The sequence below is a fragment of the Paramisgurnus dabryanus genome, chromosome 7, assembly GCF_030506205.2.
Source record: "Paramisgurnus dabryanus chromosome 7, PD_genome_1.1, whole genome shotgun sequence".
NCBI classification, from domain to species: domain Eukaryota; kingdom Metazoa; phylum Chordata; class Actinopteri; order Cypriniformes; family Cobitidae; genus Paramisgurnus; species Paramisgurnus dabryanus.
Window position 1 is genome coordinate 42,203,296 of NC_133343.1, and position 27,984 is coordinate 42,231,279.

General features: G+C 40.5%; 1 protein-coding gene across 5 annotated transcripts in view; it reads right to left on the reverse strand.

Moving 5' to 3' along the window:
- Nucleotides 1-27,984, reverse strand: part of hdlbpa (high density lipoprotein binding protein a) — a 220,577-nt gene that overhangs the window by 130,149 nt on the left and 62,444 nt on the right. For all 5 annotated transcript variants that reach the window (XM_065266689.2, XM_065266690.2, XM_065266686.2 and 2 more), the window contains 6 exons: nucleotides 26,556-26,627; nucleotides 3,360-3,474; nucleotides 3,082-3,248; nucleotides 2,776-2,991; nucleotides 2,488-2,694; nucleotides 2,103-2,318 (listed from right to left, as the gene is read on the reverse strand). In XM_065266689.2, coding sequence (XP_065122761.2) covers nucleotides 2,103-2,318; nucleotides 2,488-2,694; nucleotides 2,776-2,991; nucleotides 3,082-3,248; nucleotides 3,360-3,435 — 882 coding nt within the window. In that variant the 5' untranslated portion in view covers nucleotides 3,436-3,474; nucleotides 26,556-26,627. The remainder of the gene's footprint in view (nucleotides 1-2,102; nucleotides 2,319-2,487; nucleotides 2,695-2,775; nucleotides 2,992-3,081; nucleotides 3,249-3,359; nucleotides 3,475-26,555; nucleotides 26,628-27,984) is intronic.

The following is a 27,984-nucleotide window of genomic DNA, read 5'->3' on the forward strand; positions in this document are numbered from 1 at the left end:
AAATAAATCTATTAACATATACATTGTAGTTGTGGTGCTTTTTAATTTTTGGATGGATGCGCCTAAATTTTTCCTGGTGCTCCTAACTCTTTAAAGTTGGGAGCACCAGTGCTACCAAATAAAAAAGTTAATTTTGAGCACTGTTACTGCTGAAATAGTCTACAAACCCTTCCACTTTGAAGTGGTTCTAAACTCAATGGAAAAGCAATGGGAAAACGCTAATAATAAACTGTCAGAATAAAAAAAACACTTTGACTGTGTTCAGCTGAAAAAAAATAAGTCAAATCTATCAGAGTAATTTTTCGGTGAACTATTTCCTTAATGAGATCAACAGACTATGGAAAGCATGTAAATGGGTAAAGAAATACAAATATTGTGTCACACAAACCAAAATCTGCAATTCTAGCTCGAAAGATGTATCCAAGCCGGCATTACCAATTTAAATAAAAACCGTCATTAGGGATGCAGCCGGTTTTTTAATTTTTTCGGCCGATTATTCCAGAACTGCACAGACTACATTTTAATCATTCACAAACATGTCTTTTGTGTAAAAGCATTTTGAAATCTGTGCGCAGGACATTAAGACTGCAAGCTGCAATGTCTGTAAAGGACAAGTTAATCGCGGAGAAACAACAGTACATTCGCAAGGCTTTCAAGTCTCACGCATTCACCCCATGATAGCAATAAGCTCCGGAACGGATCCGTTGCAGATCCGCCCCGGAGATACACGCATTTCAGTCAGTTAACACACTCACACCTTCTATTTCTAAGAGACTGGTAATTTTTCCTGCTATATACAATTAATGGACGAGGCGCAGGGAAGTTACAGTATCTGTCGAGTTTAGCTGTCTCGGGTTTTTCCTCGCGCTGTCAATTACTTGGATGCACGGCGCGTGCACGCACAGAGTGAAAGTTACAAGAGCAAGATCTGATAAAGGCTGTAAATAACGCAGGTTTCTTGAATATAGCTAAATACGTGTTAAATTATGCTTGATTTATTAAAAAACTCTCCAACTGCTTTGCAATCAGAAGCTTTAGCTTACCTGAAACTAACGTAGAGGCTTACTGAAATCAATGAAAGGACCAGAGATGTATTTCATTATTATTGCCATGTAGTACTGAACTTGTAACCTTATCTCTCTTAAACACAGCTTAAAATACACGCTGATGGCAAGTGCTGCAATCCTACTGTAATTAATACAGATTTCAGTTTAATTTTGATACATTTGTATTTTTTAATATGTAGAGCAATTTATTTAATTTGGATACATTTGTATGTCTTTTATCAGACTTACTAATTGTTATAATTTATATTTGTGCTGGTCAGTTATGAATAATAGGTAACATTGAACTGCTAGCAAAAACTTGAGAATTTGGTGGGGCAGAGGGGCCTCTCCCCTAACAGATGTTATCTCACTCCAAACTTTGTAATAAAACCTGAGAGCCCTGCATTTGCCACAACAAACTTGGTCAGACATTTAAGTTCATCACCTGATAGAACACAATAGGTATCAAAAGTTGATGATGCAAAACAGGCAAGACCTTCAACCCTCACTTAACCATCCATGTCATGGTCTCGTTTAACCACTTATGTTCGTATTGAACATAGCCTACCACTGCACATTTACTGCTGTTTATTTTAGATGGTTACAGTTATTGTTTTCAATAGCCAAACCAAGTTTAGCCTGTTAAATACCAAATAAGCATATTGTTTATGTATACTTTCATTCTTGTTTGTTGCTTGATAAGAAAAAAAAAAAAAAAAAGAAAAAAAAACGGAAATCTGATAGGAATCAGCCAATTTGCTTGTTAAGAAAATCGGTATAAAAACAGGCCAGGAAAAATCAAGATTGTGCATCCCTAACCGTCATAGAGGTGTTTAATGTAACTGTGAAGTTACAGAAGTAACAGAGGTAGAATGTGTGTAAGAAGATGACAGCACAAATGAAAAGGTTTAATCGATTTCGAAGTATTCTAATTATAAATAACAGATTAGCTACATGCAATTAATAAATAAGAAATTTGGAATTTAAAAAGTTAGGTTAACAGGAATGTCAATAAAAGTCCCATGAACCTTTTCATTGTTTTGCATTACGGCTTACCTTGTCCTCATAAATCTTTTTGATCTTGACCATGGCCAGGGCCACCTGCTCTTTCTCCCCAGTTATGACAATCTCAGTTTTGTTCACACTGGGTGGAGGGATATTAATGCGGGCTCCTGTTTCCTGCATCAATTCCGTTACAAGTTTGTTGTAAGCTCCAGTGATGAAAGGATGGTACACCTTTTCAATGTTCATTCTTTCCACTGCCCGCTTATCCTGCATTAAATTACTGGAGTAAGTTTTGCAATTAAAAAGCAATGATCCCAAAAAATTAGTATCAACATTACTACAAAACCCCTTTAACTCTGTTTGGTTTACAAAGCTTACTAGATTCAAACAGGCTACTAAATTGAACAAAAAGTTACACTGAAATAAAGTCTTTGACCTGTTCAGCAGAGATGAGAAGAATCTCATGCTTGGCCTTCTCTAAGCCTTCCTTGGTTCCAGAGATCTTGATGTGGTTATTGGTGTCGTCTGGTCTAGGGATCTGGATCTTGGTGGCAGTTTTCAGCTCTAGCTCCTGCAGCTTCTCCCCACTCTTGCCGATGACATAGCGATGGTGTTCTTTAGGGATGGCTACAGTAGCTGAAGCCTGTTATACAGTAATTGTACAGATTAATCACAATAATTAATACATCTAAAATCTAGGCCAGTTTAATATCATACCACCAACCTGAGTCTGCAGTCGGGACACAATTTCTTTGCGGGCCTTCATGACTGCATCATGTTTCCCAGACACCATTATGGAGAGGCCCTGGTCCTTAGCCATGGAGAGTTCCAGGTGAGCTCCAGTCTTGTGCATGATGTCAAGACACACTTTAGCCTGGTCTCCTTCTCCAAACTGGTTCATGTCCTTGTACTTGCGCTCTTCCAGAGGTACATGGAAAACCTAAAGGCCAAAGTCAAAAGGAAAAAACAAGCCTCAGTCAGGTCCACCAATAGATCATTGACAACAAATGTGAGTGCAACTAGCTTGTACCTGGGTAATTACAGAGGACTTGAGGGGTTTGAGCTTAGATGCCCAGGCATTTCCAGCCTCATGCACTCCCTCTGGTGATGAAGCTTTTTCAGGCAGAGGTGGAAAGGCATCCTTGTAGGTGGGGAGACTGTCCTCCTCTTCTGCACTGCTTGGGCTCGCACCAGGAGCTAACATGAACAGAAACAAAATTGGTAAGCAAGATAAGCAACAACATGACTGCTTCAACCCACCAGAAAACCATTAACAAGGAGTCGTAATGGTCCTGGAGAATTGCTCACCTTTAACCTGCTCTGGCAGAAGGCCACTGCGATGCTCATTAAAGATTTCTTGCGTAAGTACAGCGACTGAGCTCATGGTCGAAATCCCACGTTTACACAGAGTCCGAGTGTGCCACTGAAAAGGAAGAGCTTAGGTGAGTACTACAAATCAAGGTAGGCTTGTAGGTTTGGTGAAATTATCATTAAAATGATTGTCAATGTAAAAACGAATAGACCCAGGCAATAAACTGCTTAATGTGGGCAGAGCTTACTTCAGATTTTAAAAACAACAATGCTTTGGTGAATGTTTCTGGATTTTAATCAGACCACAGTCCCATTAAATAATTTTCTAAATAATGATTAAAAAATATATATATATTTATTCAAGGATGGATCCATTTTATGGAAAGTAAAAGCTGACCATTTGTTCCACTAGACCAGAGGTTCCTAAACTTGGTCCACAATGACCTTTAATTTAGCTCGTCATGCCACGTGAGATGGAAAAAGGATAAACGTCATTAACGTAGATGTTAATATTTCTAATATATGAAATAAAAAAAAAATTTATATACACATGCATACTTCAAGGTGTATAGCAAGCATCACAAAACTTAGCGAAGTTAAAGGGACACCGATTTGCATTAAGCTTTGTATCGTTAGAACCCCAGTCACGTTTTTAAATGTTCGTGCATCATTACCTCAGTTTCCCCTGAGACGGGAGAAATACTGATTTCAGTGATTCACTTCATTCTTTCAACGATGTAAAATCGTCATTTGGCGTCAATGAAAGAAGGAACTGCTGTATCTTTGTTGAGGGTGAAAGACTACAGACACTCATTCCTCATTTTTCCAAGGTGGGGGCTATGGGTGGGACCCACTTACGCTAAAGACCTATTACAGATCAGTGGGTGGGACTTACGAAAATATTAGTGCTGCACAATTAATCGAATCGCAATCGCGATGTCAGCCTGTGCGATTATTAGGGGTGTCGAATTATGTAAGGATTTACATATTCGAATCAGAATTGTCGAATCTTTCCATAGTCGACCGATAGTCGAATCATCTATGTTTGTGTGCATGGGTTGGGAGGGGACCAGACCAGGTACAAATTGGTAACTTTTATTTTCTTTCACAAGCAGCAAACACCTTTCTGATAAAGTGACCAAAACTGTCTTTCAAGTAATAAACGAAGACAAAACTGACGATGCATTTATATATATATATATATATATATATATATATATATATATATATATATATATATATTTTTAAGGTCAAATGTAAGGCAACATTTGTTTAATTATTCCTCATAACATTTTAAAGCCACGATCTACAGAACATCACACAAAAATACATTTTGATAACTAAACCTAAAAAAATAACAAAGGTGATCCTGCCTTGGAAACAATTAAGTGTTTTTATTTAATTTGGAGCGCGTCAAAGAAGTCATGACCAAAAACAAAAAACGACAAATGAGAAATGACAAATAATTATGTTGGCTTGAGAAAGCCAACATACTGTTGTTGCACTTAAACTTATTATTAGTGGTGCTTGCATTTATGCAAAGCATCACTATTACTATTCCTCAGGGATATTATTATATTTTATTCTTACATCTGCACGTTTTTTCGGCACCTAACTCGTCCCGCACGGTTTGTCGTAGACCCATGAAAGAGGGCTCAAATCGACCGGCTTATTGAGGAGAGGTGTGCTATGACTTTTATAAGCGATCGGGTGCAGGATTTCCGAAAGGGGGGCGAAAAACCACCCAAAAAATCCCATTGACTTAACATTGCGCCCAACTTTGACGAGTCATAGCTCCGCTCGAGGATTTTGTAGAAACATGTGGGTTACAACATTTGAAGAGGGTGGTAGGCTCTGTAAGAACATGGATCGCAATGGGGTGTAAGTTGTACCCCTGGGGTGTAAGAGGTGCCCAAAAGTGCCCCAATGAAAAGTCAATGGGGCAAAATCCCATAGACTTACCATTGCAAAAATTTTGACGGGTCATAGGTCCGAGCCAGGATTTCATAGAAACATGTGGGTTACTAAATTTGAAGAGGGTGCTAGACTCTGTCAGGACGTCCCCCACAATGGGGTGTAAGGTTACCATAGCAACCATTTTGGGCACCCTAGCAACCTATACCATAGACTGCCATTATAAAATGCCCGGATGGATATCTTTGCACCACAGTGTCATAGAGACATGGGGGTGGGCTCATTTTACTCAGGCATCCAATCAGTCTCTCAGGATCCTTACAGACTTACTAAGCCACGCCCCTAGCAACCACTTTTGAGCACCCTAGCAACATAAAATACAAACAGTTATATCTCCGCATCAGAACATCGTAGAGACACGGGGGTTGGACCGTTTTACTTGTGACTAGGGGTGTAACAATTGGGCACATCATTGGCCACTCCCAAGCCACGCCCCTAGCAACCAAATTTGAGCACCCTAGCAACCGAATAAACAAAGCCTTATATCTCCGCATCAGAACATCGTAGAGACACGGGGTTTTGACCGTTTTACTTGTGACTCGGAGTGTAATCACTGGGCACATCATTGGCCACTCCCAAGCCACGCCCCTAGCAACCAAATACAGTACCCTAGCAACAGAGTAAACAAAGCCTTATATCTCCGCATCAGAACATCGTAGAGACACGGGGGTTGGACCGTTTTACTTGTGACTCGGAGTGTAATCACAGAGCACATAATTGGCCACTCCCAAGCCACGCCCCTAGCAACCAAATACAGTACCCTAGCAACAGAGTAAACAAAGCCTTATATCTCCGCATCAGAACATCGCAGAGACACGGGGGTTGGACCGTTTTACTTGTGACTCGGAGTGTAATCACTGGGCACATCATTGGCCACTCCCAAGCCACGCCCCTAGCAACCAAATACAGTACCCTAGCAACAGAGTAAACAAATCCTTATATCTCCACATCAGAACATCGTAGAGACACGGGGGTTGGACCGTTTGACTCATGACTCAGAGGGTAATCACTAGTGGATGCAATTTTTTTCCCTAGCAACCAAATACAGTACCCTAGCAACAGAGTAAACAAAGCCTTATATCTCCGCATCAGAACATCGTAGAGACATGGGGTTTGGACCGTTTGACTCGTGACTCGGAGGGAAATCACTAGTGGATGCCTTTTTTTTTTCCTAGCAACCAAATACAGTACCCTAGCAACAGAGTAAACAAAGCCTTATATCTCCGCATCAGAACATCATAGAGACACGGGGTTTGGACCGTTTGACTCGTGACTGGGAGGGTAATCACTAGTGGATGCAATTTTTTTCCCTAGCAACCAAATACAGTACCCTAGCAACAGAGTAAACAAAGCCTTATATCTCCGCATCAGAACATCGTAGAGACACGGGGGTTGGACCGTTTGACTCGTGACTCGGAGGGTAATCACTAGTGGATGCCATTTTTTTCCCTAGCAACCAAATACAGTACCCTAGCAACAGAGTAAACAAAGCCTTATATCTCCGCATCAGAACATCGTAGAGACACGGGGTTTGGACCGTTTGACTCGTGACTCGGAGGGTAATCACTAGTGGATGCCATTTTTTTCCCTAGCAACCAAATACAGTACCCTAGCAACAGAGTAAACAAAGCCTTATATCTCCGCATCAGAACATCGTAGAGACACGGGGGTTGGATCGTTTGACTCGTGACTCGGAGGGTAATCACTAGTGGATGCCAATTTTCTCCCTAGCAACCAAATACATTACCCTAGCAACAGAGTAAACAAAGCCTTTTATCTCCACATCAGAACATCGCAGAGACACGGGGGTTGGACCGTTTGACTCGTATCTCGGAGTGTAATCACTAGTGGATGCCAATTTTTTCCCTAGCAACCAAATGCAGTACCCTAGCAACAGAGTAAACAAAGCCTTATATCTCCGCATCAGAACATCGTAGAGACAAGGGGGTTTGACCGTTTGACTCGTGACTCGGAGTGTAATCACTAGTGGATGCCAATTTTCTCCCTAGCAACCAAATACAGTACCCTAGCAACCGAATAAACAAAGCCTTATATCTTCGCATCAGAATATCGTAGAGACATGTGGGTTGAATTGTTTTACTTTTGGCTTGGAGTATAATCATATATTGTCCCCCGAAATTTGCCACGGCAAGCACCACTTCACATTTTCTTCAGGAAATGTACCTATCTAGTTAGTGGTGCTTGCATTTATGCAAGGCATCACTATTATTATTGCTCATACTTATTATTTATTTATTTATTATTCTTATATCTGGACACTTTTTCGGCGCGTAACTCGTCCCGCACGGTTTGTCGTAGACCAATGAAACAGTGCTCAAAACGACCGGCTAATTGAGGACACGTCTGCTATGACTTTTATAAGCGATCGGGTGCAAGGTTTTCAAAAGGGGGGCGAAAAACCACCCAAAAAATCCCATTGACTTAACATTACGCCCAACTTTGATGGGTCATAGCTCCGCTCAAGGATTTTGTAGAAACATGTGGGTTACAACATTTGAAGAGGGTGGTAGACTCTGTAAGAACATGGATCACAATGGGGTGTAAGTTGTACCCCTGGGGTGTAAGCGACACCCGAAAATTCCCATTGACTTATAATGGGGCAGGAAACATGCCCATATAAGGGAATAAAAAAGTTCCAGATGGGATATCTTCGCTTTACAATGTCGTAGAGACACGGGGGTTGGACCGTTTTACTCATGACTCAGAGTGTAATCATTATGGGATGCCAATTTTTTCCCTAGCAACCAAATACAGTACCCTAGCAACAGAGTAAACAAAGCCTTATATCTCCGCACCAGAACATCGTAGAGACACGGGGGTTGGACCGTTTGACTAGTGACTCAGAGTGTAATCATTATGGGATGCCAATTTTTTCCCTAGCAACCAAATACAGTACCCTAGCAACAGAGTAAACAAAGCCTTATATCTCCGCATCAGAACATCGTAGAGACACGGGGGTTGGACCGTTTGACTCGTGACTCGGAGGGTAATCACTAGTGGATGCTATTTTTTTCCCTAGCAACCAAATACAGTACCCTAGCAACAGAGTAAACAAAACCTTATATCTCCGCATCAGAACATCGTAGAGACACGGGGGTTGGACCGTTTGACTCGTGACTCGGAGGGTAATCACTAGTGGATGCCATTTTTTTCCCTAGCAACCAAATACAGTACCCTAGCAACAGAGTAAACAAAGCCTTATATCTCCGCATCAGAACATCGTAAAGACACGGGGTTTGGACCGTTTGACTCGTGACTCGGAGGGTAATCACTAGTGGATGCAATTTTTTTCCCTAGCAACCAAATACAGTACCCTAGCAACAGAGTAAACAAAGCCTTATATCTCCGCATAAGAACATCGTAGAGACACGGGGGTTGGACCGTTTTACTTGTGACTCGGAGTGTAATCACTGGGCTCATCATTGGCCACTCCCAAGCCACGCCCCTAGCAACCAAATACAGTACCCTAGCAACAGAGTAAACAAAGCCTTATATCTCCGCATCAGAACATCGTAGAGACATGGGGGTTGGACCGTTTGACTCATGACTCGGAGGGTAATCACTAGTGGATGCCATTTTTTTCCCTAGCAACCAAATACAGTACCCTAGCAACAGAGTAAACAAAGCCTTATATCTCCGCATCAGAACATCGTAGAGACATGGGGTTTGGACCGTTTGACTCGTGCCTCGGAGGGTAATCACTAGTGGATCCCATTTTTTTCCCTAGCAACCAAATACAGTACCCTAGCAACAGAGTAAACAAAGCCTTATATCTCCGCATCAGAACATCGTAGAGACACGGGGGTTGGACCGTTTGACTCATGACTCGGAGGGTAATCACTAGTGGATGCTATTTTTTTCCCTAGCAACCAAATACAGTACCCTAGCAACAGAGTAAACAAAACCTTATATCTCCGCATCAGAACATCGTAGAGACACGGGGGTTGGACCGTTTGACTCGTGACTCGGAGGGTAATCACTAGTGGATGCCATTTTTTTCCCTAGCAACCAAATACAGTACCCTAGCAACAGAGTAAACAAAGCCTTATATCTCCGCATCAGAACATCGTAAAGACACGGGGTTTGGACCGTTTGACTCGTGACTCGGAGGGTAATCACTAGTGGATGCCATTTTTTCCCTAGCAACCAAATACAGTACCCTAGCAACAGAGTAAACAAAGCCTTATATCTCCGCATCAGAACATCGTAGAGACACGGGGGTTGGATCGTTTGACTCGTGACTCGGAGGGTAATCACTAGTGGATGCCATTTTTTCCCCCTAGAAACCAAATACAGTACCCTAGCAACAGAGTACACAAAGCCTTATATCTCCTCATCAGAACATCGTAGTGACACGGGGGTTGGACCGTTTGACTCGTGACTCGGAGGGTAATCACTAGTGGATGCCATTTTTTCCCCTAGCAACCAAATACAGTACCCTAGCAACAGAGTAAACAAAGCCTTATATCTCTGCATCAGAACATCATAGAGACACGAGGGTTGGATCATTTTACTTTTGGCTTGGAGTATAATCATAAATTGTCCCTCGAAATTTGCCACGGCAAGCACCACTTCACATTTTCTTCAGGAAATGTACCTATCTAGTTATGTTGGCTTGAGAAAGCCAACATACTGTTGTTGCACTTAAACTTATTATTATTATTATTATTATTATTCTTTTTCTTCTGAGACTAAAATTTCTAACTCTAACTCGTCCTAGAGCTTTCAAGCTACAGCCATCAAACTTTGGACAGACTTTCGGTCTGATCTGACGAGGTGTGCTATATCTTTTCTAACTGATGGGACCTTCCGAATTCCTAAACGGGGCGCTGAAACACCCCAAAATTTCCATTGACTTAACATTGAGACAAACTTTGACGGGTCAAAGCTGCGAGTGAGAAACTTGTGGCTTACCACATTTAAGGAGGCTGACAGGCTGTGTAAGAACATACCTCACAATGGGGTGTAAGCTGTACCCCTGGGGTGTAAGAGGCCCCCAAAATTTCCCATTGACTTAAAATGGGGCAGGAAACATGCCCATAAAAGGGAATAAAAGCGTCCCAAATGGAATATCTTCACTTTAGAGTGTCTTAGAGACATGGGGGTGGGCTCATTTTACTCAAGCATCCAATCAGTCTCTTAGGATCACCCCAGAGCTATTAAGCCACGCCCCTAGCAACCATTTTGGGTACCCTAGCAACATCTCCCATAGACTACCAATATAAAAAGCCCAGATGGATATCTTTGCACCAGAGTGTCATAGAGACATAGGGGTGGGCTCATTTTACTCAGGCATCCAATCAGTCTCTTAGGATTCTTATTGAGGTATTAAGCCACGCCCCTAGCAACAAAATATGAAGACCCTAGCAACATAATAAACAAAGCCTTATATCTCTGGATCTGAACATCGTAGAGACACAGGGGTTGGACCGTTTTTCTTGTGGTTTGACGTGTAATCATTATGGGATGCCAATTTTCTCCCTAGCAACCAAACTTAGTACCCTAGCAACGGAATAAACAAAGCCTTATATCTCCGCTTCAGAACATCATAGAGACACGGGGGTTGGACCGTTTTACTTGTGGCTTGAAGTGTGATCATTATGGGATGCCAATTTTCTCCCTAGCAACCAAACTTAGTACCCTAGCAACGGAATAAACAAAGCCTTATATCTCCGCATCAGAACATTGTAGAGACACGGGGGTTGGACCGTTTTACTTGTGGCTTGAAGGGTGATCATTATGGGATGCCAATTTTCTCCCTAGCAACCAAACTTAGTACCCTAGCAACGCAATAAATGTTAGCTTCATGCTAGCTTCCTGCTAATCATGCTAGCTTCATGCTAACATCATGCTAGCTTCATGCTAATCATGCTAACTTCATGCTAGCTTCATGCTAATCATGCTAGCATCATGCTAGCTTCATGCTAATCATGCTAGCATCATGCTAGCTTCATGCTAATCATGCTAGCATCATGCTAGCTTCATGCTAATCATGCTAGCATCATGCTAGCTTCATGCTAATCATGCTAGCATCATGCTAGCTTCATGCTAATCATGCTAGCTTCATGCTAATCATGCTACCATCATGCTAGCTTCATGCTAATCATGCTAGCATCATGCTAGCTTCATGCTAATCATGCTAGCATCATGCTAGCTTCATGCTAATCATGCTAGCATCATGCTAGCTTCATGATAATCATGCTAGCATCATGCTAGCTTCATGCTAATCATGCTAGCTAATCATGCTAGCATCATGCTAGCTTCATGCTAATCATGCTAGCATCATGCTAGCTTCATGCTAATCATGCTAGCATCATGCTAGCTTCATGCTAATCATGCTAGCATCATGCTAGCTTCATGCTAATCATGCTAGCATCATGCTAGCTTCATGCTAATCATGCTAACATCATGCTAGCTTCATGCTAATCATGCTAGCATCATGCTAGCTTCATGCTAATCATGCTAGCATCAAGCTAGCTTCATGCTAATCATGCTAGCATCATGCTAGCTTCATGCTAATCATGCTAGCATCATGCTAGCTTCATGCTAATCATGCTAGCATCATGCTAGCTTCATGCTAATCATGCTAGCTTCATGCTAATCATGCTAGCATCAAGCTAGCTTCATGCTAATCATGCTAGCATCATGCTAGCTTCATGCTAATCATGCTACCTTCATACTTAAACATACTAACAGCCAGATAGCCTACTAAACTAAACTTATGTCAAACCATTTTAGACGTTCAGGCTACGCTTTCTCAAGCCAACATAAAGTTTGTCTTCAAACTTTACTATCTAGTTATTATTATTATTCCGCTTTCTTCTGAGACTAAATTTCTGACACTAACTCGTCCTAGAGCTTTCAAGCTACATGCACCAAATTCTCCACGGACCTTCAGACTGGTCTGACTTAGTGTGCTATATCTTTTCTAACTGATGGGACCTTCCGAATTCCTAAACGGGGGGCTCAAAGACCCCAAAATTTCCATTGACTTAACATTGAGACAAACTTTGATGGGTCATAGCTGTGAGTGAGAAACTTGTAGAAACTTGTGGCTTACCACATTTAAGGAGGCTGACAGGCTGTGTAAGAACATACATCACAATGGGGTGTAAGCTTTACCCCTGGGGTGTAAGAGGCTACCCTAGCAACATCTCCCATAGACTACCATTATAAAAAGCCCAGATGGATATCTTTGCACCAGAGTGTCATAGAGACATAGGGGTGGGCTCATTTTACTCAGGAATCCAATCAGTCTCTTAGGATTCTTATTGAGGTATTAAACCACGCCCCTAGCAACCAAATATGAGCACCCTAGCAACATAATAAACAAAGCCTTATATCTCTGGATCTGAACATCATAGAGACATGGGGGTTGGGTCTTTGGGTCATGTTAGCTTCATGCTAAGTCATACTAGCTTCATGCTAGTTTCATGCTAGCTTTATGCTAATTGCATAATAAATCTTTCTAACTTCATGCTAATCATGCTAGCATCATGCTAGCATCATGCTAGCTTCATGCTAATCATGCTAGCTTCATACTAAATCATCCTAGCTTCATGCTATTCATGCTAGCATCATGCTAGCTTCATGCTAATCATGCTAGCTTCATGCTAATCATGCTAGCATCATGCTAGCATCATGCTAGCATCATGCTAGCATCATGCTAGCATCATGCTAGCATCATGCTAGCATCATGCTAATCATGCTAGCATCATGCTAATCATGCTAGCATCATGCTAGCTTCATGCTAATCATGCTAGCATCATGCTAGCTTCATGCTAGCTTCATGCTAATCATGCTAGCATCATGCTAGCTTCATGCTAATCATGCTAGCATCATGCTAGCTTCATGCTAATCATGCTAGCATCATGCTAGCTTCATGCTAATCATGCTAGCTTCATGCTAATCATGCTAGCTTCATGCTAATCATGCTAGCATCATGCTAGCTTCATGCTAATCATGCTAGCATCATGCTAATCATGCTAGCATCATGCTAGCTTCATGCTAATCATGCTAGCATCATGCTAGCTTCATGCTAGCTTCATGCTAGCTTCATGCTAGCTTCATGCTAATCATGCTAGCATCATGCTAGCTTCATGCTAATCATGCTAGCATCATGCTAGCTTCATGCTAATCATGCTAGCATCATGCTAGCTTCATGCTAATCATGCTAGCATCATGCTAGCTTCATGCTAATCATGCTAGCTTCATGCTAATCATGCTAGCATCATGCTAACATCATGCTAGCTTCATGCTAGCTTCATGCTAATCATGCTAGCATCATGCTAGCTTCATGCTAATCATGCTAGCATCATGCTAGCTTCATGCTAATCATGCTAGCATCATGCTAGCTTCATGCTAATCATGCTAGCATCATGCTAGCTTCATGCTAATCATGCTAGCATCATGCTAGCTTCATGCTAATCATGCTAGCTTCATGCTAATCATGCTAGCATCATGCTAGCTTCATGCTAATCATGCTAGCATCATGCTAGCTTCATGCTAATCATGCTAGCATCATGCTAGCTTCATGCTAATCATGCTAGCATCATGCTAGCTTCATGCTAATCATGCTAGCTTCATGCTAATCATGCTAGCATCATGCTAGCATCATGCTAGCTTCATGCTAATCATGCTAGCATCATGCTAGCTTCATGCTAATCATGCTAGCATCATGCTAGCTTCATGCTAATCATGCTAGCATCATGCTAGCTTCATGCTAATCATGCTAGCATCATGCTAGCTTCATGCTAATCATGCTAGCATCATGCTAGCTTCATGCTAGCATCATGCTAGCTTCATGCTAATCATGCTAGCTTCATGCTAATCATGCTAACATCATGTTAGCTTCATGCTAATCATGCTAGCATCATGCTAGCTTCATGCTAATCATGCTAGCATCATGCTAGCTTCATGCTAATCATGCTAGCATCATGCTAGCTTCATGCTAGCATCATGCTAGCTTCATGCTAATCATGCTAGCTTCATGCTAATCATGCTAGCTTCATGCTAATCATGCTAACATCATGTTAGCTTCATACTAATCATGCTAACATCATGCTAACTTCATGCTAATCATGCTAACATCATGCTAGCTTCATGCTAATCATGCTAGCATCATGTTAGCTTCATGCTAATCATGCTACCTTTATACTTAAAAATACTAACAGCCAGATAGCCTACTAAACTAAACTTCTGTCAAACCGTTTTAAACGTTCAGGCTACGCTTTTTCAAGCCAACATAAAGTTTGTCTTCAAACTTTAATATCTTTATTCTTATTCTTATTTCTGGACAAAATTTTGGCGCGTAACTCGTCCCGCACGGTTTGTCGTGGACCCATGAAAGAGGACTCAAATCGACCGGCTTATTGAAGAGATGGTGGCTATATCTTTTATAAGCGATCGGGTGCAGGATTTCCGAAAGGGGGGCAAAAAACCACCCGAAAAATCCCATTGACTTAACATTGGGCAAAACTTTGACGAGTCATAGCTCCGCTCAAGGATTTTGTAGAAACAGGTGCGTTACAACATTTGAAGAGGGTGGTAGGTTCTGTAAGAACATACATCACATTGGGGTGTAAGTTGTACACCTGGGGTGTAAGAGGCGCCCAAAAGTGCCCCAATGAAAAGTCAATGGGGGAAAATCCCATAGACTTAACATTGTAAAAATTTTGACGGGTCATAGGTCCGAGCGAGGATTTCATAGAAACATGTGGGTTACTAAATTTGAAGAGGGTGCTAGACTCTGTCAGGACGTCCCCCACAATGGGGTGTAAGGTTACCCTAGCAACCATTTTGGGCACCCTAGCAACCTATCCCATAGACTGCCATTATAAAATGCCCGGATGGATATCTTTGCACCACAGTGTCATAGAGACATGGGGGTGGGCTCATTTTACTCAGGCATCCAATCAGTCTTTCAGGATCCTTAAAGACTAACTAAGCCACGCCACTAGCAACCACTTTTGAGCACCCTAGCAACATAAAATTCAAACAGTTATATCTCGGCATCAGAACATCGTAGAGACACGGGGGTTGGACCGTTTTACTTGTGACTAGGGGTGAAAAAATTGGGCACATCATTGGCCACTCCTAAGCCACGCCCCTAGCAACCGAATAAACAAAGCCTTATATCTCCGCATCAGAACATCGTAGAGACACGGGGGTTGGACCATTTTACTTGTGAATCGGCATGTAATCACTAGTGGGTGCCAATTTTCCCTAGCAACCAAATACAGTACCCTAGCAACAGAGTAAACAAAGCCTTATAACTCCGCATCAGAACATTGTAGAGACACAGGAGTTGGATCGTTTTACTTTTGGTTTGGAGTATAATCATATATGGTCCCCAGAATTTTGCCACGGCAAGCACCACTTTCTTCAGGAAATGTACCCATCTAGTTCTTCTTCTTCTGAGACTAAAATTTCTGCGGCTAACTCGTCCGACAGCTTTCAAGCTACATCCACGAAATTTTCCACGGACATTCTGACTGGTCGAAAGAAGTGTCTTATATCTTTTTGACGGGATCCGACTTAAAGAATTCCTAAAACGGGACATAAAACTTCGGAAAAGTCCCATTTACTTAACATTGCGACAAACTTTGACAGGTCATAGCAGCAAGCGAGAAATTTAACTCGCCTGAAAAATCCGCTCCCCTTCTCCCTCTCATAATGGGAGAGAGAGAGAGTGTTACTGCGCAGAGTCGAAGTACTCCCAAAAGTGCTGTTCCGCCATACAATATAGTTCCTCTTTTAAATCCGCTTAGAAAAGCGCCATGTTTTCTTTTGTACCACCAAACTTGCTCGTATAACTACTCGTCTTAAATAGGAAAAACGTTGATGTGTTTGGTCACTTCTAACTTTATCTCTGTTTGATACCATTGAATGAATGGGGCTAAGCTAAATGCTATCGAAGTGTAGCAGCGCGCTCCAATGCTTACGTGCACGCACTAAGATGATAGATGGAAGTATCAACTCTTCTTAGTTAAGGTAATAACATTTTAATATTGAAAATGAGTAGACTATCCTTTAAGAGAATATGATGTTAGAAGCTTTTGATAGGTGACTAAACAGCAGTGGTAAGATATTACGTTTACCTAAAGCGAATAGAATGTGTGTGTCATTTCGTTTCAGAGTCTAACATTATTCTAGCGAAAATAAACTGCTATGGTAAGATCTGTTAACCTAAAGGGAATTAAATGTTTATTCCTTTTTAATAAATATCTGTTTTAAGTCTTCTATATCGTGTTAAAGTCACTGGTTGTTTATATATTTGATAAAATACCATGTTATCTAAATATGTGCTGAGGTATTTTATTATATTAAATTAAATTAAAAATAACCTGTGTTATAATACATTCATATAATATAACATTCAGTAATATAACATTCACTTATTCTAACGTAAGGGGAACGTTAAAATAACCTAAAAATAACATTAGGGGAATGTTTATTTTCTTTAAGAAAACATTCCTTGCTATTAAACAAAATCCTTGGAAAATAACATTCTAGAAACCAAAAACTAATGTTAGGGGACCGTTTTGGGTACCAAATTGTTAGCTGGGGATGGGCAGAAATAGTTGGCTTACATGGAAATCCAGGATTTATCAAATTCTACATTAAACAGTGTATTTTTTATTCGGGCTACTTGAATTCATTTCGGGCTACCAAAAATGAAAGAGTGCCTGCCCGAAGGGCTATCAGGGATTAAAAAATTTTGCGAGCCCTGTTGGTTAATGGCATCAACATCAATTCAATGTTGATTCACTGTTGGTCTGCTACCTTAAGTGATTGAATTTATGTTGAAGAAAGATTGGTTTTTTAGCCATTTTGATTGATTTTGCATCATTGAAATAACATTATTCCAGGGTGCAAACCTGATGAAAAATCAATGTAAAATTTCAATGTTGATTCAATGGTAAATGGACTGCATTTATATAGCGCTTTTTAACAGACCTATGGCCATCCAAAGCGCTGTACATGTTGCCTCACATTCACCCATTCACTCACACATTCATACACCGACGGCGGTGTCAGCCATGCAAGGCGCCATCCAGCTCGTCGGGAGCAGCTGGGGTTAGGTGCCTTGCTCAAGGACACCTCGACACTTGGTCCAGTGGAGCCGGGGATCGAACCACCAACCTTCCGGTTTGTAGACAACCTACATGAACCACTGAGCCACTGCTAATTTGGTTGATGGATTAACATCATTTCAATGTTGATTCACTGTCTGTCTGTTATCTGGGAAGGAGCCAATCATTCTCCCCATAAAATGTAAACCCCTTGCTATAATGGGTCTCTCCTTACGGGATCCTACTCTGCATGCCTCCCAAAGACCTAAAGCAGGGGTCTTCAACTAAAATTGGTGGAGGTCCAGTAAATGAACCCTCCGCACCAGCCGAGGTCCGGACGTAAAAACATAAATCGACTGCTTTCGCCAGACTAAAGAAATTAGTGTAAATATTTGTTTTATTGAACAAAATATAGTGTTATCAAGCATATTGAATAATGTTTCTTCATATGTATAAGCATAAATAATCCTTCACAAAATGGATTTCATTTTAAAGCTGTTCTGTTACTGTATGTCCTTTCAGTTGCTTGGTACAAAATATCTAAATTTATCCAGTAACAATGTCTGACAAAAATATGAAGGGAACAGTGCAAAATGCATTCATCTCTAAATCTGCAAAACACACATTCATTTCCACATAACAACTTAATAGGAAAACTAACATGCACTTTTCTGCTAAACTGAGAATTACAATCACAATCAATGAATACAAACCTCTCTGACTTAATCAAATCATATCACATGTTACATTCATTCTCATTTATTGTCTGTACTTAACTAAGTTCTGCTTAGCTGCTTCAAGTTGCACTGGTAAAAGATCATCATCAATATCCTTCATAAACACAAACAGGTAAAAGTAAACTGCCAGTTTTGGAAAACTGAAAAAGTGCAGGAAAACATTTCTCTCTTAATTTGTACTGTTCCTTCAAGTTTATAAAAATGTAAATAAGTTCAAAAGACGAAAGAATAAAAAGTCCTAGTCAAAAAAACTATGCTCATTGATCATTCTTGACATGTTTTTACTTTTGATAATGTTAACTGTTGAGAATGCTGACTCGCAACTATACGTTGAGCCAAAAATGCAGCATCCACGCACTCCTTTACTATTTTCCCATCTGTAAAGGGCTTGTTATGCTTTCCTTAAATCCACTGTATTTTCAGTGAACACTCATAGATGGCTCGATGACGCATAGCTCGTTGTTTGGCAATGAGTGAGTGTGGGTCGCTCATACTGGGCTTTTAGTTCATTTATTTTTCGCACCCTTACCTCGGACTGCTGAGGGTAAGTTTCTTCAAAGTGTCTTTGTTTAGTTTCGTAATGGTGTTTAATGTCCCCACTTTTGACAACCGCAACAGACTCGCAAGCAAGATTAGGCTCTCTGCTTTCTTCCCTGCACACCTGTCTGTGAATGTTCGCGCTGGCTCCGCACTCGAAACCTGTGTTGATGTAGGACCCATATAGCGCTACTGGGCTGACCATATATGTGCCTGATATAAATAGGATTTTATAATAACGTTAAATAGCGTTTGCTATTTATGTATTTTATTGTGTTAAAAGTCTTTGCGGTCCGGATGGACGCATCTCGCGGTCCGGATTCGGACCGGGGTCCGCCAGTTGGGGACCCCTGACCTAATGGAAAGGCTGCGGATCCGTTGCGGAACGGCGGCGGGGTCAATCGGTTTCCATTCAAGTCAATGTGTGTATTTCCACTGACTGCGCTCCGAATCCGTCACAGCTCCGGCTATCCGCAGCCCTCCGGCACAAATACGCAGAGCTTCTATTTTTGACGGATGCCGGACAGCTCCGCAGGGCGGAGCCATGACTTTATCGCGTGATCATACCTGAATTCACGAGAACTCGTGTTTTTTTAATAAATCTTTGCAATACAAACATTACAAACACACACAAATAAAGCCATTAATACAGAAAAAACAAATAATAGACAGGAACAGAGCCAGGGGGAGTTTCAAATAAATACAATAAAGATAGATCATATATAAATTCTTATTTTTTGCATTTTGGATGGATTTGATGTACTGCTCTGTCTACGCGAGATCTCGTGTTATGATCTGGGCTGGTTTGTAAAAACGTCATAATTCAACGGAATAATGGGCAGAGACAGAACTAGGTATCGCGCGATCACCACATGAATTTGCGAGACTTCATGAGTCCTCGTCACTTCAGCACGCAGCCGCTCTGCAACAAAAACGGAACTGGTGGGTATTGCAGGGGCGGGGCCAGGGGGGGCCAGGGGGGGCACGGGCCACCCCCACAATTTGATTGGCCCCCCCAAGTGCCCCCCCTCCCACACCATCAGTCTCGTCAGTATTAATTATGTACTAGTGGTTTTGCTTTTCTTAAAATAAAACTTCATATTTTACAGGGCTTTGATTTATTTATAGGGGTGGGAAAAAAAATCGATTCTTAGATGAATCGTGATTCGGACGTGGGCCGATTCTGAATCGATTCACAAATTTCAAGAATCGATTCTTAAATGTTAGTTTACAAAATATAATAATGTGACGTAGGGGTGGGCGATAAACCGGTAGACAAAATTAACCGGTAGAAATTTGTCAACCGGTAGAGATTTTAGACTATCGTTTCTATCGAGGTTACGTGCCCACGTCACGCTCCTGTGCGTGTGGTCGCGAAAACGTAACGTTTGTACACGTATTTAAGCACTGCAGTTTTAAAACAAGTTATTTTAAGCCATTGAAACACAGACAACAGATCTGTATGCGTGCGTTCTTTCTGTGTGTCAGGAGCGGACAAGTCGCGCAACCGCTGCTCTTTCTGTCTGTGAGGAGCGCGCAAGTCGCGCGACCTCTGCTTATTAAGCTCGTGAGCATTTTTCCCGCTTTATTGGCCTTAAATACACATATGCGTCAAAATTCCCGTCTTTGCAAGCATCATCATAAACACGACCAGTAAGGTCTTAAGAGAAAGTAAACAGCTAAAAGAGAAAGCGCATGTGTAACAGTGTATTGGATCCGGACTTTGGTCTTAAAGGGGAAGTTACCTAATTTTGCTCCTGTCTGTCACTCGTGTTAATCAAACAGCATTGAGAAAAAAATCTCTCACTGCTCCTGATTAAATCACTTTTCTACCTTAAATAAAAATATATATAGGCCTATACATACATGCATAATTATTTATTATCATTCTTATTGACTGTGTATCTTCAGAGAGCTTGAGTTTTGTTTGTTTTTATCTTCTTTCTATGCTTGTATATGTTTTTTGTGAGAATTATGAACATTTCTATGGTATTAAAGATTTAAACCTTATTAAAACATAAAAAACTCTACCGTGACACATATCGTTATCATGATATAAAATTAATCCTATCGTGATAGAAGATTTTGGTCATATCGCCCACCCCTAATGTGACGTTATCAGAACCAAAAGGCGGAACTCAACTGGGGGAGCGGTGCTTCACACGGACAACTTAAGAGAACGCGCACTGCACAAGCGCATAGCGGAGCTTACAAGAGCAGAAGAGAAAGAACACTTTAAATGCTTCTAGGATTATACTGCATATATCTCTACACTGAATTTAGGGCTGTCACCATTACTTTATTCTTTTTGAGTACATGTCGAGTACTCCTTAAAATAGCGGAGATGCGGTTTAGTGAAACAAACTAGAAAATTACAACTGTATCAGAAGCATACAAATCAGCGCTACGCTGCCTCTCTCTCTCTCGTTTGCTCGCTCACACACACAGTGCGCGTGCATCTGCTCCTGCGTGAGGCAAGAATGCGCATCCTTGTGAATTTTTGGAAGTTAAAGACGACTGAGCTGCAGTGGCCTGGCAAAACACAGTTGAGAAGGAAGGCGCAGCATTTAAAAAAGACCTGCGTGTTTCACAATTACTCTAAAAGACCATAATGACAATTTCGCTCGTGGAGCAGCAGTTAATTATGTGTGATCTACCGGGATTGCCTTTGCGATCTACGTATTGGACACCCTTGCCCAAAACCATCCGCTGACTGTTTAGATATAACATGAATACTTCTGTAAAATATGCACATTTGCTATTCAGTCGCTGGTTGCGCTGCATTATATAAATACAGTAATACTGCCAATCACTGTGTATAATGATGATGATTAGACGCTTAACGTTAGTCAGTTCGTGGAAGTTAATGCCGGTTAACGTATAGAATTAATATGTCACGTTTAATTACTTTTTTACTGGTTTTAATGTCTTACAGAAACAGGACATATATGTATATAAGAATGGCATTATTTATCCCTTAGTTGCATTAAAGTACAGTATATGACAGTTTAGAGACTACTAGCAAAAGCGCAAACATTAACCTGGCTTTGAGAGCAAATGTGACGTAATGACGTCATATATATGCAAATTAGTACGTCAATAATCGATTCTGAATCGAATCGGGACCCTAAGAATCGATTCTGAATCGATTCATGAGGGTCCAAGCGATTCCCACCCCTATTTATTTATATTACATTTTTTTTATTAGCTTAAAATATTAAAATATAAATTTTTGTGGAGGCTCCGCCTATGAAAAATTGTCTAGACCCGAGGAACCACTCTACCGTGACATGTTGTTATCGGAGTCAATTAGTAGGCGGACACTTATAGTAACGAACGGTGGTGGCACCAATAAAAAGCAAGGAAAAACAAGGAAAAACACAGAGGACGGAGAAAGGAGTTTTATGCAGATAGTGAAAAAGGACAACAAAGTCATAGGTGAGTGAGCTGAGTTTTGATATGTTTCCTTAAATGTGGAAACCTGCGATTAGTAAGTTAGAGCTAGCTCCTCTCTGTTACTGTCGAGAATGCTCATTACTAAAGTTGAAGACAACCTAACGGTACATTAAAAGAATATATAAAGTCACGTTTGCCTTTGCGTTTGTAATAAATAGTGGTGTGTTAGATCGCAGTTTATCCATACGGATCAGAACCCACGTTTCAACCCGCATGCGATTCGATCGCGGATTAAACAGGGATAGTTTATAATTTACACGTGTTTTAAAATGTTAACCTTCAAGTGCTTTTAAGCAATTTAACACTAAAAAGGCACTAAGTGAGTAGCTGTATGCAAAGACAGGTTGAATGTGTCCGGTCCCGTTCCAATCAGACGTAATCATCCCTATATCCTTCAAATATTGATGTGTAAACTTTAGGGAGAGTTGTGCTATTGTATCTCATAGTGTATGGAATAGATCAATGAAAAACAACGTAACGTTTTTATGTGGAGTGACTGTTTAAGCTGCGCCGTCTGTGTGTGCATGGGTTTATTTAAGACGACAAGTGCCCTCAATAGTCGACACACGGAGAGAGCTTTGCGTTGATTCGGCGCATGCAAAAACATTAACATGTCATACGACTATGAATAAACGTCTAGAATTTCCTCAGCCTCTAAACTTTCATTGCTATTAACTTTTTTCCTTTTGTTAAGTACATTTTCTGTTGCATGAAGCAGGTTTCACTTTCAGGTGCACAGGCTTTGCAAACTCTAGATAAAACACAAAGTTTAAACCAAGCATTGTCCAACATCTGATCCTGATCTAAACCAGTTTGGATTTATCTGGATTTGTCGACTCCAAACTTACTCTGAATTTTGAAAATTAAGAGTTTGTTGTTCAAATAGCTTCATGCAACAGACCACAGCCTCAGAAGCATATTTAAAGAAAACAACATAAACATTATTTTTTTCTATACTCACTGGGGCTCTGTGCAATATGCCATTTAATACAACCAAATGTTAGGGATGGCGAAAACGAAAAATTTTCTTGACCGGCCACCGAGCCCTGAAACCGGCTAACTGATAGGCCTATTAGTTTAAAATATGCTAAAATAAACAGCCATTTCAAGCCGCGCCTGCAATTTCGCGACTCGCATCTCTCTGCGCTCTGCCTCCGGCTCACACACACACAGACCTCACAATACTTTTAAAATCCCCTACAGCGCGAAACATGAGTCCCGCAAACGGCGCCGTGCTTAGTTTCGAAATAGTTTAGGTACTAGGTGATCGCGTTGAACTTGAAAATAAAGGCGTTTGTGAAGCTCATTTGAAAATTGCCGCGGCTCATTTAATAAAATGACAGCTCAGAAGAGAGACTGCGCTTTAGTTTGGGGTAGTTATATTAAAGACATAGGATGATCATCATCACCTTTTCTGTTACCACTGAAATATAGATGTAATGTATTTCCAAATCTAAACCCATCTTATGCGGAATGTTGCCTAATAGACTGCAACACGACAAAACCAATGGATTAAACGGGCACCTTCAGAATTAGGGGTGGGCAAAAAAATCGATTCTTAGATGAATCGCGATTCGGACGTGGGCCGATTCTGAATCGATTCACAAATGTCAAGAATCGATTCTTAAATGTTAGTTTACACAATAACGTCACGTTATCAGAACCAAAAGGCGGAACTCAACTGGGGGAGCGGTGCTTCACACGGACAACTTAAGAGAGCGAGCCCTGCAAGAGCGCATAGCGGAGCTTACAAGAGCAGAAGAGAAAGAACACTTTAAATGCTTGTAGGACTATACTGCATATATCTCTACATTGAATTTAGGGCTGTCACCATTACTCTATTCTTTTTGAGTACATGTCGAGTACTCCTTAAAATAGCGGAGATGCGGTTTAGTGAAACTAACAGTATTAGAAGCATACAAATCAGCGCTACGCTGCCTCTCTCTCTCCCTCTCGTTTGCTCGCTCACACACACCGTGCGTGTGAATCAGGAACTGCGTGAGGCAAGAATGCGCATCCATGTGAATTTTGGAAGTTAAAGACGACTGAGCTGCAGTGGCCTGGCAAACACATTTGAGAAGAAAGGCGCAGCAACTCAAAAAGACCTGCATGTTTCACAATTACTCCAAAAGACCATAATGACAATTTTGCGCGTGGAGCAGCAGTTGTGCGATCTACCGGCATTGCCTTTGCGATCGACATATTGGACACCCCTGCCCTAAACCATCCGCTGACTGTTTAGATATAACATGAATATACTTCTGTAAAAATATGCACATAGTTTGTTATTCAGTCGCTGGGTGCGCTGCATTATATAAATACAGTAATATTGCCAATCACTGTGTATAATGATGATGATTAGACGCTTAACGTTCGTGGAAGTTAATGCCGGTTAACATATAGAATTAATATGTCACGTTAAATTAATATTTTTACTGGTTTTAATGTCTTACAACAGAAACAGGACATGTATGTATATAAGAATGACATTATTTATCCCTAGTTGCATTAAAGTACAGTATATGACAGTTCAGAGACTAGCAAAAGCGCAAACATTAACCTGGCTTTGAAAGCAAATGCGACATAATGACGTCACAGATATGCAAATTAGTACGTCAAGAATCGATTCTGAATCGAATCGTGACCCTAAGAATCGATTCTGAATCGATTCATGAGGGTCCAAGCGATTCCCACCCCTATTCAGAATGTGTAAAAGCACCGGCCAAAGCAGGTCTCGCACTGTTTTTGTTCTAGAACAAATGCAGCAAAGATATTTAATGCTTGTATGAGGCATATAGGCCTACGCTGAGTTTTATTTATTTATGATGAGGTGCGTTCTAATTAACAATGCAATGCAAGTGAACGCGCAGTGCCGGCGCCTTCATGCACGGACCGGTAATTATATACTCTGCTATATTTGCTTTTTATTTATTAAATACATGCATTTGGTTGATTAAACATTTATTAAAATTAAGATACAATTTATACAAAACGAAATTCACTTCAAAGAAATGCTTTCTACAAAGCAAAACTTAATAAAGTGGTAAAAATCATGGCTGAGGATTTACAGAAACAAAACTTACTCTGCACTTTACTGTTAGCCTAAAAGACATAAATGTTAATAATTTGGAACACAACCAGGAGAGACTTTAATTTTAATTATTGTATTACTGTATTTTATTTACTATTCGAATAAAGGAATTTATCAAAAAATAGCCTGTAGCATTTACTTTTCGCAAACCTTGTGAACATGCGAAACCAAAAGCAGTGACCTGGCGCCAAATGTTTTTTTATTGGTTTATAAAGTATAACAGACCAGTTATGAAAAACTGAGTGTGAGGGATTTGTTCACTTCACACAAAAAGATCTTGGAAAGAAAGAGATGACTAACTGTAGTAGGGTTTAGTCCACTGTCTATAATAGCCTAATTTACAGATCCCTTTTTTAACCGACAACCGACAACTTTGACCGGTTAACGTTGATACGGTCAACCATCGGTCAAACGGTCATCGGTTAACATCCCTACCAAATGTAATATCTTTATTAAGATGATATGCGGACAACATTCAACTTTAGGAAATAAATGAGTTTATGACTTGACAAAGTAACTGAGAAAAATGCATTATTATTTCTTTAGGGACAGACAGACAGTCAGATACAGGCAATAGGACCAATGAAAAGGTCTCAAAAAATTCAGAGTTTCTTCATTTTGAAGAAAAAAAGAGAGATAGAAGCAGAAAGGCATGAGGAGAGGGAAGAGAGGAAGACGCAGCAGTAGTCCACTGACTTTTCTGCAAACCAAGGTATGTGTATTACATGCAGAGACCAGAGGGAGGTTAAAACAAAAACACATCAGGAGGTTTAAATGTACTGAATGTATCAGGATACAGTACACAGTATTATTACCTTCAATGTAGGGCAAGTTACACTAATTCACTGTTTATATGTATTTAAATGTGCCACCCCTCTCTAAGTCTGTGCCCCAGTCCGGCCCCCCCATGAAAAATTCTCTAGACCCGCCCCTGGGGTATTGGCGGACGGCAGAGTGCAGAGACGTAACGCAGCGGAGATGATCTGCAGCCGCACCGCAGTCGGTGGAAATCCGGGGTTAGTACTCCACAAGGTTTTCATAATTGTTTAGAGGGTATACAGAACACTTAAAACCCTGCAGACCCTTAAAAGAATGTTTGAATAAATTGAGTCATATGACAACATTAAATTTTGATCTCATCTTAATGATTCACACAGGGCAAACAATTCATGCCTGTGGCTACAAACAAAAGAGACAATCACACGAAAACTCCCACAGTTCAAACTTGCAACAAGCAGGATAATCAATGCAGATGTCAGCAATTTAACCTTCTATTAGAAACAAAGGTAGTCAATAATCTTACCAGCTAAATGGTCAGTTACCAGATAATCCGTCCTGTAGAGCTGCTCGGTCGTGTCAGCCTGCCAGCTTTTGCCTAAAAAGAAAATAAAAACAAATTGAAATGGGAAAATCAGACCTGGGTTCCGTTCTTTTTACGTGGATTACTCAGTTAGCTGAATTTGATTGTTGACGATTTGGCTTGATCTTGGATTATTTGGTTATTTTTCAGCAGCTTAAACCTGCTCGAGAGCAGGCTTATTTCATGGTGCAATCTAATCTTGTTTACTTTTACGTAAAGTTAGACGTCATGTATTCTCCATTATACAAGCGCAATCTGCATAAAATGCATGTTTAATTTAAAGAGCTTTTAAAATCCAACACGTAATGAAAATATTGAAAAAAGGTGAAAAAATAAGTTTGGGTAGTTCATCACGCGTAGCCTATGCCATCACCAATGCGAGTTTACACAGGGCGGCGAGAAAGAGACATTAAAGTTTAAACATTTTACATTCTACTTGATTCTTTTTTGAAAATTCCTTTGGAATCACTGAAATCATATCATCAATTTATCAGGTAATTATAAATATAAGCGCAGCGCTTATGAGTGTTCAAACACTGCTGACCGCTCAGCTGTCAATCTGCCGACCCTCACAAAGTTTCACATTAAATGATAATATTTGTCAGATCATGGCCCTGTGCTTATTTTTTGTCAATATTTTGCATGAAGATCTTTAAAAGTTTCTACCTTACTCCACGATTTGCGGTGCGTCCGGTTGCAGTCTTTATGTAAAACAGGCGGGTATGAAACAAATTTATACTGATATCGGATAAAGGATCAAGTGTTATTTTAATTGCATGGAAGCGGGTTATGAAACAGGTGTGTGCATGACTCGATAAGAAAAATGGAATGACAGCATGAAAATTATAAAATAGCCTACATGTTTATATTTTGTACATTAAACCACCATGGGCGATAAACTGCGGTGTTAAAGGGACAGTTCACCCAAAAATGAAAATTCTGTCATCATTAACTGTGCCTCCATTTGTTACAAACCTGCATAAATTTCTTTGTTCTGATGAACACGAAGCAAGATATTTTGAGGAATGTTAATAACCAAACCAAGCATGAGCCCCATTCACTTCCATAGTAGGAAAAAAAAATACTATGAATATGAATGGGGCTCATGAATGGTTTGGTTACAAACATTCCTCAAAATATTTTCAGTCATGTTCACCACAACAAAGATATTTATACAGGTTTGTAACAACATGAGAGTGAGTAAATTATGACAGAATTTTCATTTTTGGGAGAACTATAAATGCGATGCGGTCAAAAATTTGGGTGCACCTAACTTTTGTGCACAAAGTTAGAGTAGAGCCCTGCAACATAAATACCAGATGTTATGTGCAACAAAAAAATTACTCTGTGTGAAACAAGGCTTTGAACCGGT